General features: G+C 39.6%; 1 protein-coding gene across 1 annotated transcript; it reads left to right on the forward strand.

The window, feature by feature from the left end:
• Nucleotides 1–723: 723 nt before the first annotated feature.
• On the forward strand, nt 724–17,276 carry plpp2a (phospholipid phosphatase 2a). The gene is made up of 6 exons (XM_041061393.1): nt 724–1,019; nt 13,459–13,610; nt 13,730–13,992; nt 14,542–14,599; nt 15,220–15,396; nt 16,269–17,276. Exons 1-6 carry the CDS (start codon nt 962–964, stop codon nt 16,416–16,418), a joined length of 858 nt encoding a protein of 285 aa, XP_040917327.1. The 5' UTR covers nt 724–961; the 3' UTR covers nt 16,419–17,276.
• Nucleotides 17,277–17,497: the final 221 nt, after the last annotated feature.

Here is a 17,497-nt window from a genome sequence, read left to right on the forward strand (position 1 = left end):
CTGTGGTAGAGAAAACTCATGGTAAGTTACAACATGTCAAGTCAACGTTGTGACTTTTTGTCAAATTTTGGACTTTCTGGGTGAGACTCTAAGTCAGAATCATAATATTATCTCTCTTTTTTTTTTTTTACATTTCAGATCAATATTATGGGTCAGGGAGTCACGTCTGACTTAATGTGTCTGACTTAATATCTGGTAATTATGACTTATAATGAGTATTTACATTTTATCATTCCTAAATTTCTTTCTTTTTCTTTTTCTTTCTGTCTTTCTTTCTTTCTTCAGCGCACTGTTCATCATCTGGGGCATAATTTAATCTAAATACATCAATACAGTGGGAGTAGCCTTCAAATACTTTTTGTCGACCATGGAAATCAAAATCTTTAATCTGGCGGTGGCAGTTTCCACTACTAATCTGATATCTCGGCTGTTAAAAGTCGCCCAGTATAACAAGCTATTGTTGTGTTTGAAGTCAGATGGGAAGTGCCATGTCTTTACTACATACACCTAACCACGCGGTGGAGCCGGAAGTTTTTCATTTTACAGTTTGCAATAGATCAACCAAATCCAGTGGGCAAAGCAGACAAAGAAATAGCGTAGATAACGTGTGTTTATATGTCGCAGTAAGTCGGGGGCAAGGATCTCGGGAAGACGCCCTCTATATCAGCGCTGTTTTTGCGGGGGGACACGCCCCCACCCAGCCGTGCGTAAGAAAGACCGGCCCACACCCTGGACGCAGCTCTCCCTGTCTGGGGCTCACCTGAAACAGTGCAGTACAGACAGACAGACAGACAGACACACACGCGGGCAGGTAGACAGAGGAGCCGGAAGAACTAGCAGGTCGACTTGTTCTGAGTCGTTTTTCCATAGTTACTCCTCCAGGTGTTTTTTTTTTTTAGATCACAACTTTTTTTTGAAAAAGCGATTTTTTTATGACAGTGGAAGCGGCATCGGAGGAAACATGACCGAGCAAGGAAAGAAGATTCTGGTCGTGGTGGATGTTCTCTGTGTCTTTGTTGGTGAGTTACTGCTCTTGTTCCTCCCTCCTCCTGACAATATGGCTGAAAATATGATTAGTTTCAGGCTCTACGGCTCATCTAACGTGCGTTAACTTGTGATTTTGTGCTGCTGAATCAGAAATACAACTACTAAATTATATTCATAGAAAAAAAAAAAGAATAAGCTGAGACGTTTGCACGGTGACGCGTGGGATTGCCCAACACATGATTTATAGATCTATCACAGCTCATCCATATGTTGCTTCATGGATCTTTCTGCAAAATCAGAAAAAATCAAAACATGTACCTTACACATGTACCTCAGTTGAAAAAAAGAAGCTGAGTAGACACATTAATTGGCAGTGATTGTATATTCAGCTGTGCAATTAAACATTGTAAGACATCATTTGTCTCTATCTTGTTCAAACAGGCCAGAGTCTTTCCCAACACTGTGTAAGACTGCTGCTGGGGGGGGGCTTTTGCTGATCTGTGACTGTCTCCTTCAGGTTAAGATAGGTCACATTATTTTATGTCAATATCAGGCTTTCAAAACATTCACTATAGAGTTTATGGAGTTTGTTGTTGTTGGAAGTAACCGCAAAGTGCAGTTTAATTTAGTGTGCATGCATCTCTACCTGTCCCCCTTTTTTTATTTTCTCTGACGAATTATTTCCAGTCTCTGTGAATACATTCAAGCTTTTTGCATGTTTTTCCTCCTGCCCCTTTCTTTTTTTTAAACTTAGGGTTAGGAGGAAGAGCAAAGATCATTGACAATGAATCTCTCTCTCTGTCTCCCTGACAGTAAAAATCCTGTTTTTGAAACTGTAGACCAGGTTTGTGCGTGCGTGTGCGTCAGTTGGGGGTGGGCTGTTTGGTGGCGTATGTGTGATTACTGTGCAGGGAACAAAATAGCTTGTTGCGACCTGCTGCTGCTCTCTGAAGACGACAAAAGGCCATTAACAGAACTGACATCTTCCCTATTTCTGTGTCACATCTGCTTAAATTTTTGACACCGTGAAGCTGACAGAGGTTGTTGAGATGATGAAAAGGGGAGGTTGACAGCAATGATGATTTTGCTTTATTAAGTTTATTTTCTGTTTTTCAGTGTGAAATATGGGGTCAAAACTAGAGAACATGCCTGCAGCAAGAAACACCAAAGATTACAGCGCGTGTGTGTGTGTGTGTGTGTGTGTGTGTGTGTGTGTGTACATATCCAGTTGTGGACCCATCTGGTGACTGACAGGGGGGAATGATAATGACCGTTCTTCTGTTCAACCCCCTCTGACTCAAAGAGGTACACTCATGATGAGGAGTCCTCTGTCAGCGCCTTATATGTCCATTTTTGTGGGAAAAAAAAGTGTCTAATGGTTTTTTTTGAGGATGACAGGAAGATAAGGAACGTTAAGGATTTATTAAACATTGATTGATTGAATCGTTGATTAGCTGATTTAATTTTAATCTTTTTTTTTTTAATGAGTAAAGTTGATTGTTAGTCTGCCAGAGAGAGAGAGAGTCCTTTCTTTTCTGGGTGAATACAATCTTGTGAAAAGAAAATAGGAAAAAAAAATTAAGTGCTTGTTCAACATTGAATCACACTGTTGTGAAATCAGAGATGTGGTATAGTTTCCAAATGATGATTAATGACTCGTCCACTGAAGATTTCTCAGCTTACAAAGTCTTCGGCTGACTAAGCTTGAAGTTCATGTACTTCTCATCTTGCAATCAGGGGTGTGAAAGTGTGACCTGTGGGGTTTTCGGCAGGTGAAAATCAGTCATACACCTTTCTTTTTTTTTTTCTCTTTCTAAAAGCAAAAACATTTTTTAAAAGTTTTGTGCTCTGAATCATCTGGTGTGTGTTGGTGTTGGTGATGTTTTAAAACAAATATTAGTATAGAGATCACAATCTGCGCTTAAGGATCCGCTTTAAAGATGAATTTATAATTGTAATGTGATGATCAAACTACAGTTACAACGATTAATCGAGCAAAAGAAAATCACTGTAATTACTTCTTATAAAGCATTAATCGAAAAACTCAAAAATTTGATGGTTTCATCTTCTCAAATGTTAGTGTGATGCTTTTCCATGTCTAACATTATAGTAAATAGAATATCTTTTAGAGTTTTAGTCAAACAAAAACAATTAGTTAGTTGTAGTCCCAGATCAATCAAGTAGAATGATTCAATGTTTTATTGAGCTAGAACTGCAATAAACATCATAATGCCAGCAAACAGGGAAGTTATCAGATATTAAATTTTGTTGAATCAACTGTCCTAAAACCCAAGACATTCAGTTTCCTATAAGGAATCATATAATAATAATTTTATAATGTTCCTGGATTTATTTTCAAAAAAACAATTACAATAACAAGCTTGTGTTTCTGAACAAACTAACACTCCTGCGTGTTTCATTCATTTACTTTTTTATTTCTATTTACAGTCTTTAAATCATCGCAGCTTCATTCCCACTCTTGTTGCTCTCACAAGAGCAGTAATCTGCTGATCTGTGTTTGGAGGGTAAACTATCATCAGGTTTGATCCCCCTCATTTAGAAAGGGTGTATGTGTGTGTGTGTGTGTGTGTGTGTGTGTGTGTGTGTGTGTGTGTGTGTGTGTGTGTGTGTGTGTGTGTGACAGGAATGTGCTGAATGTTCAGATTGTAACTGTCTGAATCTGCTCAGTGTTTTATTTCTCCCTCTTCCCCTCTGCAGTCAAACCTCCATCCTGCCATTATTTGTTACCGCTGCACACAGTAGATACAGCACAACGTCCGAGTGTACATGACACACACGCACACAAACGTGTACTTCTGTCTTTGTGAGGACACTCGTTGACACAGTGCATTCCCTAGCCCCTTACGCTAACCTTCACCATCACAACTAAACGCCTAACCCTAACCTTACACCTAAGCCTAAATCTGACCTGAACCCTAAAACCAAGTCTTAACCCTGAAACAGCCCATAAAGTTGTGAGGAACAGTGGTTTCAAACCAATATTTGGTCACGCAAGCACAGACAGAAATGTACATGCACACTGCTGCACACCCAGATCTGACTTTGACAAAGACAGATGCCACCGCAACAGAAAGTGTGTTTTTAGCCATAAAATTTAGGCTCCAGTTTCATTTTGCATGACAGTAAAATGATCAAGATCATTAAAATAAGACAGGCTGGTCTGTTCATCTTTTTGTTTCACTTTTCCCCTGGTCTCTGTCTTTTTGTGTGTCCTACATGTAGTGTATCTGGACTCTGTCTAGATCGTGTAATTTTATGACACTTTCAAAGGGCAAAAACCGTACAAGTGATGAAAACCAGATACGTTTGATCATCAGGGACAGGCCTACTGTGTGTTCCTAGGGTCAGGACTAAACAAAGTGAAGCAGGATTTAGTTATTCTGCCCCTCACTTGTGGAATAAACTTCCGGAATACCTGAGGTCAGCCCAAACACTCAGCTTATTTAAGTCAGGCCTGAAAACACACCTTTTTACTGACGCATTCTCTTAAATTGTCTTAACTGCACTCTTCTTACTTAATTATTTTACTGTTTTCTATTTTTTTTCTGCTCCAATGTTTTAATATATTACTTTTATTCTATTAATCTATTATTTATGATTTTAATGTAATATGATTTGCTTTTATTCTATGATTTTAATGTAATCTGTAAAGCACTATGAATTACCTTGTGTACGAATGGTGCTATATAAATAAACCTTGCCTTGCCTTGCCTTGCCTTGTAATACCGGTAATAACTTGTCATGTTTCCTTTTTTGAAACAATAGTTTTTATTTTTTGGGAAGTACACTTATTAGTTCTCTTGCTGAGACTTAGATGAAGAAATTGTAGGGCCAAGAAATAGTCCAGCACGTGACCCCCTGAAAAACTACAATGTTGTTGTTAAATAATGGGGTTTGGAGGTGATGATAAGATTTTTCTGCATTTGGACAGAGTAAGGCAAGCTGTTTCCCCCTTTTGCTGGCCTTTGTGCGAAGTTAAGGTAGGCTAAACTAGCCGTCTCTGGTCATGTTTTGCTTATGGAGATGAGAGTGGTGTTGGCAAGAAAGTGAATAAGCATTTTTCCCAAATGCCCAAAACTATTCTTAGAGATGTCAGCATTTTGTTTAGAAAAAACCTTGTATAATTTCTAATTGTTTAGGCCACAAAGCTGAGAAGATACGCCCGAGATAACTGTCTGAACTCATCAGTTTCATCTCTGACAATGGTTCAATGTTCTTAGTAACAGTGTTTGTACATAAAGAGACACTGAGGAAGCTGTAGTCTTTCTGGCTGCCTCTCAGCAAGACCAAGCCCAGCTGTCGCTGCACTTTTCAACTATGCCGAGGTCACTGGGATCATAGTTTCACCATCACTGTTTAATTACTTTTATAACTCTTGCAACTCCTTTTTCATTTCTGTCCAGGTACTTTGGTCGGATTCCAGAGTCAAAAGAGCCTTTCACAGTAATTCCAAAAATGAATTGGCCTGAATTAGCAAATTATACAGTTGAAGTGTCTGACTTGATTTCACTTCATTTGTAGCACTCTGTGTTTGTGCTGTGCCCATCGAGTGGGTTAAAAAGAGCCATTAAATGGATCCACAAATACATTTCATGCCAGCTTTGGTGTCAGGGGCCAAACTCCTGTTTGCTAATATGGGAGGTGCAGGTCAGCCACCCCTAAAACATGAAAGCGAATACCAGTCATTCTGAAAATTCTTGTATCAGTCCGATGATCTCAGACAGTTCACAACCCAGGCTCATGGCAGTTTATAAAATAGTCACAAAATGTGGACATGAATTTTCCTTTTTTTCCATTCTTTTTTCTTTCATAAGTGGAATGAAAGGGAATGATGAGTTATTTCAAATTCCAGTTGTGTTGAAGTGTGACTTTTTATGTAAACATTCTGTTGAATGGTAGGCAAGCCTTGCATGGAAAGTGGTGCATAATCATTAAAGTAGTATAGGGGCTGACTCAGTTTAATCTACCGATCTTGCTCTGACTGGAACCAGCAGAGTTTGCCAGTACTCTACAGCTGCTATGGCTGCTGATGGGATTGAATGGTCATGTCAGCTCTTACTGATGTTTAAGATAACATGGAACTAGTGACACAAAGTCAAAGTTCTGTTAAGCTGAGAATCAACAATGAGGAAATGAAAGTGTGTCTTGCTTGTGTAGGTGTATTAATACAGTTCCACTCTTACAAGTCATTACAAGCTTATGATTTGACTGAAAGGTTACAGAGACATTGCAGTTGAGAGGCGACACAGCGTGTGACTGACAACAGCTGTTGTTGTTTGCCGCTGCGGAAGGTTATTAATGTGCCATTTTAACATTTTCCCGACTTGTTTGAGATGCTCGTTCAGCTGTTTTAATGGCAGACATGCCCCCCACCCCACCCCCACACACAGACACAGTATTTGCTTCTGCCAAATACGTGTCAGAGTCAAGTGTAAAGTGTTGACTTCTGCTCCCTGACATTCCTGTGTGAAAATGAGAGATGTTAAAGAGAAACGTGTGTGTGCTTGTAAAACACAGCGCTGTGAGAAGTATGACTTTGTGTGTGTGCGTGTGTGTGTGCATGTATGTGTGTGTTTGTGCGTGGTTAAATTCAGTGTCCCTGGTGGTTTCAGAAGGTCTTTTCAGTGCGGTAGTGTTTCACTGTTAGAGGAAGAATTATTCTTGTTTTCTGTGTCTTTGATTAAAGATCAAAATCTGTTAGACGTGAGCCCCAGAGCCCTGCAGGATCAATTGTTCAGAAAATTTAATTATCGATGGCTTGAATGTAACATAAACTAGAGCAGATATTGTCAGGCCACAAAATTTGATTTAAAAATAGAAAATATTACCGGGACGACAAAGATAGTACAAATATGCGCTTCACACCTGCTGGGCAAGGCTTAATTCCGCTTGAGGTGTTCCACAGGTTATACTTCAAAAAGTAATGTGATGCATGTAATTCTGCTGAGAGTACTTTAATTCATACTTCATACTCTTTTAAATGAAGCTACTGGGAGGAATTTTTTTGACTTTTTCTTCCCATAAAGTGGTCCATCCTTTCTGTTGTATATGTTTCTATACAACTAAACTGCAACAGCAAGTATGTTTTGAGTAATTGTAGCTGGATTATGTTTTCTATTATATCCTTAATGGTATGTTGTTGTGTTGTTAGCATGTTAAAGCTGAACATGATGGTTAAAATGTTCATAGACAACATATTTTTTCTGCAACAATATCTGATCTTGCAGTACAGCATCCACTTGTAGTGGCTACAGAATGATTGAGCTTTTTTTATGGTTATATTTAGGCACTCACTTGGTTAAGGTTGGGAAAGATCATGGTCTGGTGGAAAATCTTCACAGGGACTTCAGACACGACGTTTGTTTACATTTTACCAAAACCATGATTTTTCCCTAGACTTAAAGTGCTTTTGTTGCCTAACCCTAACCATAGATACAAACTCCAGTCTCTGGTGTGACAGTTGTGCGCTACGCCCACCATCCACCCCAAATACTTCCATCCTGTTAACTGCCATTATTAAATACAGTGCTTCATTAAGTGTTGACTCTGAACAGAATCGAGCCACGTACCAAATGTAGGTACTTCTCTACAATAAATGACCAAACAAGCTATTTCCACACTCCACTCTTTCTAGTTGCCCCACATACCATTTTGGTCCTATGAATATGACTGAAAAATGCTACCACACCTTGTTTTATTCTTAATATCTTCATGTGCATTAGCGGTAGAGACCTCAAATATTTGCGCAAAACTTCTATTTGAAGAAAAAATAGTGATTGATATCATGGGTACAAAAAATGGGTTTATAATCCTCTCACTATCTCCCTTGTTTAGAAATTTTGTGCTTTTTTTTTTTTTTCCAAATCTGGCCCCTATAGAATATCAGTCGGCATGCAATACAAACTTTTAGTGATTCAGTCATACTGAGAACATGTCCGTCACCCCCATCCTACAGCATCTGGTTATATTAATGTCCAAACATGGCTACTCAGATAAGGTGTCTTTGAAAATGTAAAAATAAAAAAATATCCAAAAATATACAACATTTGCATTTAATAAAAATATTTTACAGGCCATAGGATTGGGACCCAAAACTCAGAAACACAACAAACTCAGAACAAAATCTGAGCAGCCACTTTGACATGGAATGACCCAAAAACTTTTGTGACTCCAAAGCAGCGGATGTACCAAGAAAAAGCTTTTTATCACCCAGTGTCATGTAGGACTTTCCCAGGAAAAATCCCCAGCCTCACAGGAAGTGATGCACTTTATTTGGAACAACAGCTTGCTTAGAATCAGTACATTAGACCCCCCAGTAAACCGATGAACAATAATGGCTGCTGTAGACAAAAAACGAAAACTGCATCGAAAAAATCCATGAGAGAAATCACAGCACTAAACACAGTTTGCCAAGGGATTTCTTTGGAATGCAGTAGAGAATAAACACAGCACCGAGTGCTTAGGACTGAAAAAGTTGCTAAAATAAACAAAAGGCGGATCTTCAAGTTAAATAAAAAATTTTTTGAGCACCTCAATGTCATGCGGTACGCCAGTCGTGAATCCCCCGTAAACTAACAGACTGCGAGGTTGCCCAGCAGAATCCACAAATGTCACAGTCGCTTGTCGAGATTTGACATGCAGACCTCAAACAAGTGTCCCCACACAACACTGTTCCCTGTCTCTGGCTGTTTTTCCAGTAAATGTCTCAATTATTCAGCTCTCAAGACAAGTCACAGTGGGCCCCGGCCGCTCATCTTAAGAGCTGAATAACAGGAACGCTTACCGCTTCCCCCATGGGTCAGAGGTCAAGGGGAAGTTGTACTTGTGTCTGATCCCAGATTCCATCATGTTTATTTTCTCAAAGAGGAATTGGGGGTGCGCTCTTTCCAGAAGAGATTGTGAAAGCGTAAAACAATACTTTCCCTTCTTCCTTTTTTTATCTCTCCTGTGGACTGAAGACAAAAACTCAGCAGAAACTCTGCGTGTGAGTGCATCTTTAGAAAGGCGGCCTGGAAGCAGCTTCTACATTGTTTGCAGCTGTAAAAGTTCATGGAGAAAGTGTAAACTAAACAAAACCTCAACAGCAGTTTGCGAAATGCCAGAGTATTACCACATAATCAAAACACCCCATTACAGGCAAATGTCCTCCAGTCAATGTTAGTAGAAGTAGAACAAGTATTAGGAGTAAAATATTCTCAAAAAAGTGAAAGTGACGTTGGTGAATAAGACTAGAGTTTAGTGTTAGTTTCTGGTAAAAAACCTCTAGTTTTGGGAATTATCAGATCAGTTAAAGACAGAAAGGAAGGATTTGAGGAGGGATAGGGAAAAAGGAAGGAAACAAGTTACTGAGGAAGAAATAAAGAATAAAAATATGACAAAAATTAAGTGAGAATATTCTATAAAATTCTTCTAGATCATTTTTAAAGTACAACATATCACTAAGCTGAAACAAGGCTGTTAAAAAAAACACATTTACTTCAAAATTGTACCTAAAGGAATAGTTAAACATTTTAGGAAAAACACTCATTCACTTTCTTTCAGAGCATTAGTGAGGATAAATACAGTTTCCTAGTTGTAAATATAATTTACTTCATTTTCCAAGTCGTAATTATGACTGGATCTCAGATAATGGTGAGCTACAGTAAACAAAAACAAAGGAGAAATATAAATGAATGGGATAGTTTTGTTTTGTTTTGGGTTTGTTTGTTTTTGTTTTTTTGATACATTTAGAGAATGAACCTGGTTTGCCCCAGTTTGACCCAGCCAGAAGAGGCCTACAAAAACATACCAGGCCTTCTGGAATAATAGAGCAGATAAAAACAGCCAGTCCTGCTCAGATAATAGGAACACCCTATGGGGTCGGCTCCCAGAGTCCATTGGAGCATGTTTGATATGAAGGGGAATCGGCTGAGTCTGTTGTTAAACAAGCTTAGCAGTGGTTACCGTGTGTGTGTGTGTGTGTGTGTGTGTGTGTGTATTTTGTGTGTTTTGAAGGCCATTGCCCAACTCTGTCTACTCAAATCTCCACCCTGGCAGTGTGTAGCCACCAGAGACTTGTCGAACAGGCAGCCTCTTATCTAAATGTTATCCTTGCACCCTGCAGAATAAACACTGGTTGGGCCTCACATCAAAGCTGAGAGCACGCTTGACCTGCAGGAATAATGAACTCTGAGATGTGAAAAGCAGAGGGAGGATCTCCCTTCAATGAAAATAAATTCACTTTAATGAGGAAACTACCTGTCATCAAAGATCATTAGTGACACTCGTAGTTCAGAGATGGTGACAAATATCACATCCGGCATTAAAGCCCATTTAGGTCTTCCTCAGTCAGTGTTAAAAAGGCAGCGTGCAGCATGCTTATTTTATTATAGAGTAACGTAACCTATGGGCAGGGCAGACCAATAGGTGCTTGATATAAACATGCACATAGAAGGGAATGTACGCAATGACATGCCAAGTTTTATAATGCAATCCAGTACAACAATGCCACTGAACACTATCTTAAAAAAAGTACCAAAACTCAATAGTATCTGCTGTGAGTTTTTTTTTTATAAAATACAGAAGATTGTGAGGGTTTTTCTTTTATTGTTTGTTGAGAGAGCACTTTTTAACACACATGGAGCAGAATAGCAGGAAATACACGTAGCAACAATCATGAGACTGAAAGGTTAAACAAGGTGAATATAGTTTCTCATATTTCACTTTAATAAACATCTAAAATTGTTTTCTTTTAAAAATGCCTTGTTTTTCCTCAGGTTTGCTGTGAAGGAGTTCTTAATCATTTGCGTATTTCTGGGTGTGTTTTCTTGTACCTGCTGCTTTGTAAATATGCACAGAGCTTTGCTTGAGTTAAGTGTGTAGACTTCCTGCTGCCTAGTTCATGTCATTATGTGCTTGTCTTACTATCGTGAATTATGTCGTAGATTGGGGATGTCTTTCAACCTATATCCACTGAATTTTGTCTCCATTATATGAGCCGTGTAGTGTGCAGGTTTAACTATGCCTCAGGATTTGATGAGTTGAAATATGTGTTGCATTTTGTTTAGCTTTTCCTCACGTGTATGATCTCTGCTCCTCCTTTGAGGCACCACAGCTCCAAAACTTGTTAAAGGATAAGTTCTGTGTTTTTTATTCTATATTTTTCTTATTGTCAACAGATCTCTTGAAAAGACGAACAGCAACAATGAATTCACACTAAAAAGTATTGTCGGCATGATACAGCTCTTTTGCCTGTGCCAATGAGCTCCATTGTTGTCCAAAAGCTATTAAAAACCCATAACTGACATGTTCCTTCATCACCATGAACATGGGCGCTGTAGTTAGTGTTTGAGTTGATCTCACACACACTGTCCAGCTGTTATAAATACTCACAAGTGGACCAAATCTGTGGCCGGAAATCGTCCCTCACAAATTCACTATTTATTCCTTCAGCAGGAAGCAGCGGGCTTGGCACAAAGAGTCAAGGCATGTTTATTTTCGTAGCACATTTCATACACAAAGGTGATTCAAAGGGATTCACATAGTGCACTGAAACATTAGAAAAGAAAAAACATGAAAATGCAAATGAATAGAATTGTTTTTAAAAGAAATTGGGCAGTTAAGATTAATACAGAAGTGTATTCCAGCTCTGCAGTGGTCATTAACTAAATGCTGCTTCTCCATGCTTTACTTTGCAGTCTGCAGCTTCCTGTGTTATAGCCTGACAGGCTGAGAACTTTCATACAGTAAAAGACAGTCACTGGTGTTACTTGGTCTTAAGACATTAAGAGATTTCTTAATTAGCAGCAGTTCTTTAAACTCTTTTCTCTGACACACCAGAAGCCACAGACAGGGTAGGTCAATAAGAAAGTTTAGTTTAGTTAATACAGTGTTGGTTTTTGTCTTACATTGTCATCAGCCTTATTCTTTTAACTCTCCTGAACCCAGAGCACACCATTAAAAATCAGATTGTGTTAACAAGCCTCAAAATCAAGACTTTGGGGTTTGCAAGTATTTTTTTAAATGTATTTTACCAATTTTGAACCCGTTTTTAAACTTCTTGCTCAGAAACAGTCATGCTTGATATGCTTAATGTGTTTTATATGCTTGTATGTAAAAGGAAGTAGAGACGAGGAAACACTAGAATATAAATATTAACACCTGACTGCCACAGCGTGTATGACCTCAGACTTAATTCACATCCTTCACCACATATGCACGCATGACATAATGCTGGAACTATCGTCGCCAAATTACCTGTTTGAGACGTGTTTTCCTTTCTGTGTTTGTGTGTCCTCGAGTGGTTTCATTTAGTCCTGCCTGTCAGAGCGACGGTCACACGCTCCGGAGGAAGGAAGCAATCTGTGTTAGTGGAGAGCCACTCTTGTGGCATTACCCAATAAATATACAGCTCCCCACTTATGAAAACAAACTCCGTCCATCCCTCGCTCTTATTAGCTTCAGCAGTTCAGCACAGAGTTCTTGAAAACAGGAAAACTATTTAAAGGCTGTAGTGTAGAAAGTTCCTGACATCCTTCTTATAGATTGGACTATTGTCCTGCTCAGATTTAAGAGACAGCTTTATGTGCTTCTGCTGCTGTTGTGCCACTCTTAAGTCCTTTGTGTGCCCTAAGAAACTGTTAAACTACACACAGACTATATAGACCTATAAATACATGCATTTTTTTTATTTTTACTAATTTCTTTAGGTAGGCTGCGTTTTATTAGGCTAGATTGTGTATATGTGCACTCTTGCACGCGGTGGTGCACATGCCTTTGTACCTATATGAGTCTGTGTCCTGGTTCAGTCCTCAGCTCCCAGGCCCTTCACTGTGTAAACCGTGCCCCGATGTCAAAGGTCACGGTTGTCCTGTCCCGTGTGTCTCCATGGTGACAGGCAGTTCCTCTGTAGAGAGTAAATGCGACCTGCAGAGGTGAAGCTGTTGCCACTGAGCTTCGCTGATGACAAATTAATTTACTTGGCAGAGTTGGGCCTTCTGCCCAAAGCCATAAGAGTAGTCCATCAGTGTGTTCTTAGCTGTTTCCTGAGCTGGACTTCATTGTGTTATGGTTCATGGGTCTTAGCTGCTCTCAGGAGGGACCTCCAAAAGTTGTGATGAAAGCTGCAGGCCAGGGAACCAAAACAATGAGCCGAAAGATGCTAGAGTCGTTCTGGTGAACCGAGAGGAACTGCGGCGTGATAACTCTGTGACGATAGATGATCCATTTATATGTAATATTTGTTTAGTGCATCTTTATTTTTTGAGGGGGGCAAATTTGTTTGTTCTGCTGCACTTTTGTTTTTGCTCATATTTGTGGTTTCAGTGCAGGACACAAAGCTATAAACTGTTTTCTTTTCATACTTAATACCATAATTAGCCTCACCCAGGTGGTCATGTTTTTAGTCTCATTTGTGTGCGAGTGTGTGTGCTGATAATGCAGAGCTCAGACTGTCATCTCTTCTTTCTCCAGCGGCTCTGCCCTCGGCCATCCTGACACTGATGTTCAGCCCTTACCAGAGAGGAATCTACTGCGATGACAAGAGCATCAGCTATCCATACAGGAGGGACACCATCTCCCATGGGACCATGGCTGCTGTCACCATCACCTGCTCCATCGTCATCGTAAGTCCCCAAATCTTGATCCCATAAAAAAATGTGGTTACACCCAAAAAACAACATAAGCAAAGATATTTCTTTCCACATAAACTAAAAACCCTTCATTGTTTCCCTTTCGGCCACAGATCACCACAGGAGAGGCATATCTCGTGCACACTAATCGTCTCCACTCCAACTCCCAGTTCAACAAGTACCTGTCCGCTCTCTACAAGGTGGTGGGCACCTTCCTGTTTGGAGCAGCCGTTAGCCAGTCGCTGACCGACCTAGCAAAGTTCACCATAGGTCGCCCCCGTCCAAACTTCTTGGCCGTGTGCGCCCCGGTCACCTGTAACGGATACATGCTGCACATCAACTGTACCGGCAGCCACCGCAACGTGACTGAATCCAGGTGGATTTACTCAGCACTACACCTCCCTCACTGCCTTTATTATGTAGCAAGGTTTCATACAGTGAAGACTGACTCCTGTTCTTCTAGATTCAAGTTGCTAAAATCCTATTGCAACCCAGGACAGTAATAATCTTATCGGCACAGTTTACGGACCAGTGCATATGATTTGGGGAGTTGTACTGGCAGAAATTGAATATAATATTCATAATTATATTTTCACTAGTGTATATACACCTGAATCTAAGAATCGTATTTTCGTTGGCTCAGAATGAGCCATTCATATCTACATAGGGAGCGTGTTCATGTTTCTACTGTGACCCAGAAAGGGCAAACCAAGCACTGGATCTTAGAGAGGGCCCTTTGGATTTTTAGTTTACCTGAAGGCCACCATAGGTTGTCCTACGTGCTCCTACTCATCCTTTAATAGTTCAAGCACATTAAAATGTCCAGTGGCAGATTAAATAGGGCAGACTGATCCTTCATTATTATATTATATAAATAAAAATTGTGTACGTTAACAGTGTCCTGTTGCCATTCCCCGCTCCTTAGGTTGTCCTTCTACTCTGGCCACTCGTCCTTTGGGATGTACTGCATGCTCTTTCTGTCGGTGAGTGTGCTCTCATTGCGTGTGACTTTCTGTAGCTGCAAAGTGTCTGTTTACCAAACACCCACAAGTGACTCAAAACAGGAGAAGGTGGTCAACATGGACGCACAGCTCAAGTTTAAAAACATCATTGTTGTAATGCTCTACTATGTACAATAGACGGAAGATGACAGACTCAACGGTTTAATCCCTTTTGGAGTATTAAGGAGTGAAATACTCAAAGCTGCTCAGACTAATAATTTAGCACCTCCTTTGGGAATTTTTAAAATATTATAGGTTAAAACAAGACCACATATTCTTGTGGCACTTTGCAAAACTGGCCACAAAAAGCACACATTTTCTTCTCAAAACCAACAAAAAATAATGGTGATCAAAATAAAACAATTATTTGTTTAAAATTTTTTTGTTAGGTTTAGGGAAATTTTAGGATTAAGCCAAAAACAGAACTTTTAGGATTAATTTGAAAAATTCTGTGGCTGACTCTTCTCCAAACAAATGGCTTATCCATATATGTACATGAAATTTACAAATACGCAGGTTTAGCTTTGGTTACCAGTAGATTTATATTTTATTTTGTGTGTGTGTGTGTGTGTGTGTGTGTGTGTGTGTGTGTGTGTGTACAGCTCTACGTCCAGGCCCGGATGCAGGGGAAGTGGACACGGCTGGTTCGACCAACCATCCAGTTCTTCCTGGTGGCGTTTGCCGTGTATGTGGGATATACACGTGTTTCTGACTACAAACATCACTGGAGTGACGTCCTGGTGGGGCTGCTGCAGGGAGCTCTCATCGCTGTGCTCACTGTGAGTGTGTTTCTTCGTCATTTATACCCAAAAGTTTGAATGAGGGCATTAGTTTTTATTTTGATAGTTATTTCATGCGTCCCAGTTCAGAGCCTGAAGGCCTGCTCTTCCTCTTCTTCCTCCTTCTCCTCCTCCCTCAAAATGAAACATCCAACCTCACAAAGACCAAAAATTTATTTATTATGGTGCATTTAGGTGATTTTTGTTACAGGACGTTTCCCCACACAGCTGACGAAGCGGTAAATACCTGTGGGAATTTCCGTGATACGATTTAGTATGAGTTAAACACATGATGGACTCCTAATGCCTAATGCCTAATTCCATCATTCACACACTGCAGCTACTTTGTCACTGATCTAATTCATACCAGTGACTTATGACTATCGAAATGCAAATAATTTATATGATGTGGTCAGGTGATATTGATGTGATTATATGATTTGAGTTTCTAAATTTTTCTTTTTTCCAGAGAACTTATCTTAACACAAATACCTGCAGAAATGTGCTGCAAATGATGCGCAGGTTCATCCTGCAAAATAAAGGCTTTAAAAACTGCACAGGCCTTGACAGTTTATATACAAACACAAACATGTCTGGGATGTATAGCACTGCAGCACAATAGCCAGGTATGAAATATGACCTCAATTAAAACACTGTTTTTTTTAAACTACTACTACTGTAATTATTTGTGTGTGAAACTTCATTCTGTGGTGCGATTTACCATTTGTGATGAAGAACTTTTTAATAATCTAAAAGATTAACTTCACAAATGTAGTTTTTATTACACTACTGAAGTATTAGAATTAGTTTGAAGCAGTGTGTATTTTTGTGGTTACATCGTTTAGAAATGCTTTTATCTCTATCCCTTTCAGGTTCGGTATGTGTCAGACTTCTTTAAGCAGCGACCCCCGCCGTGCACGCAGCAAGACGCACCAGAGAACGAACACCTGGAACGTAAACCGAGCCCGCAGCCTCCAGACTCGCAGCTTGGAAACCACTACAACTACTCTGGATCTGTATGAGCGCATTACTGAACTTGCCACTGCTACTCTTACTAACCTGGGCCTACACTCTCTAACAGCAGCTCCGTTACCACAGTCCGTTACAACATGTGACTGGCAGAGAACAAAAAGGATAAATTAACACACTGCAGTAACCACTAGCTGGAAATTCAGACTAGACCTGCTCCACTCTGGGACTTGGGGACTTCAACAATTTTACAGCTTTGAAAAATTCAGAGATTTCTAAAACCTTTTGAAACAGAAGCTCCATCGTCTGTGTGTGTCTCTCAGTTTCGGTGTGTGTTCAATCACGATTTATTTGTGGTGTGTTCTTGTGTACATGTGAAGTGTGTTTGAAAGCGTGCAATGATTTTTTATATATATATATATATATATATATATATATATATATATATATATATATATATATATATATATATATATATAATTTTTTTCCCTGTTTTTTTTTTTTTTATTCCATGCCAAGCTTATGCAAAGAAAGTTTCAGATTTGTGGGGTGGAGAATTTATGCTGTGAGCGTGACTGAAAAGTGAGCAAAGGCTGCAACAGAGATCTGCAAAATTTAAAAAACGCCTACCAAAGACGTTCCTGTCCTTGGAGTGACAAAACCTTGGAGGCTAAATGTTTTCTACTTTGTTACAGCCAGATAAGACTGTTGCTGTTTACCTACACTGGAGTTAGATTATATCTGCCTGTCCTTCAGACTTTTATCTGTATTTTAGTCCATATTTTAGTGTCGTCTGAAAGTATGCATGTGTAATGATGGACTGCTTTTACTGTCTTACCATGTATAGTCCTAACATGTTTATTTTGTTTATAATTACTCTAATAAATAGTGTACCTTTCAAGGATGCTTTACCACTAGTCTATGATGATGTTACAGTGAACGCAAAAGGAGTGATTTGTGGTGATTGTGAGTGAGGGGAATAGTTTAGTTTTTTCTTTTTGCTTTCATTGAGCTGTTCTCTGCTACGTTGGTGAAAACAATTCGCAACACATTGACATGCTGGTTCATGTCAGCACCGGCTGTTGACAGTTGTGGGATTCCTCAGTGCCAGAGGAATGGAGCTGTTTGGCGA

Source organism: Toxotes jaculatrix, chromosome 17, assembly GCF_017976425.1.
Source record: "Toxotes jaculatrix isolate fToxJac2 chromosome 17, fToxJac2.pri, whole genome shotgun sequence".
In the NCBI taxonomy this organism is placed as follows: domain Eukaryota; kingdom Metazoa; phylum Chordata; class Actinopteri; family Toxotidae; genus Toxotes; species Toxotes jaculatrix.

Coding starts and splice junctions, on each gene's coding strand:
- plpp2a (XM_041061393.1), top strand. CDS start 962: ATGACCGAGCAAGGAAAGAAGATTCTGGTCGTGGTGGATGTTCTCTGT. Junction 1,020..13,458: donor TGTTCTCTGTGTCTTTGTTG/GTGAGTTACTGC, acceptor TTCTTTCTCCAG/CGGCTCTGCCCTCGGCCATC. Junction 13,611..13,729: donor TCACCTGCTCCATCGTCATC/GTAAGTCCCCAA, acceptor TTTCGGCCACAG/ATCACCACAGGAGAGGCATA.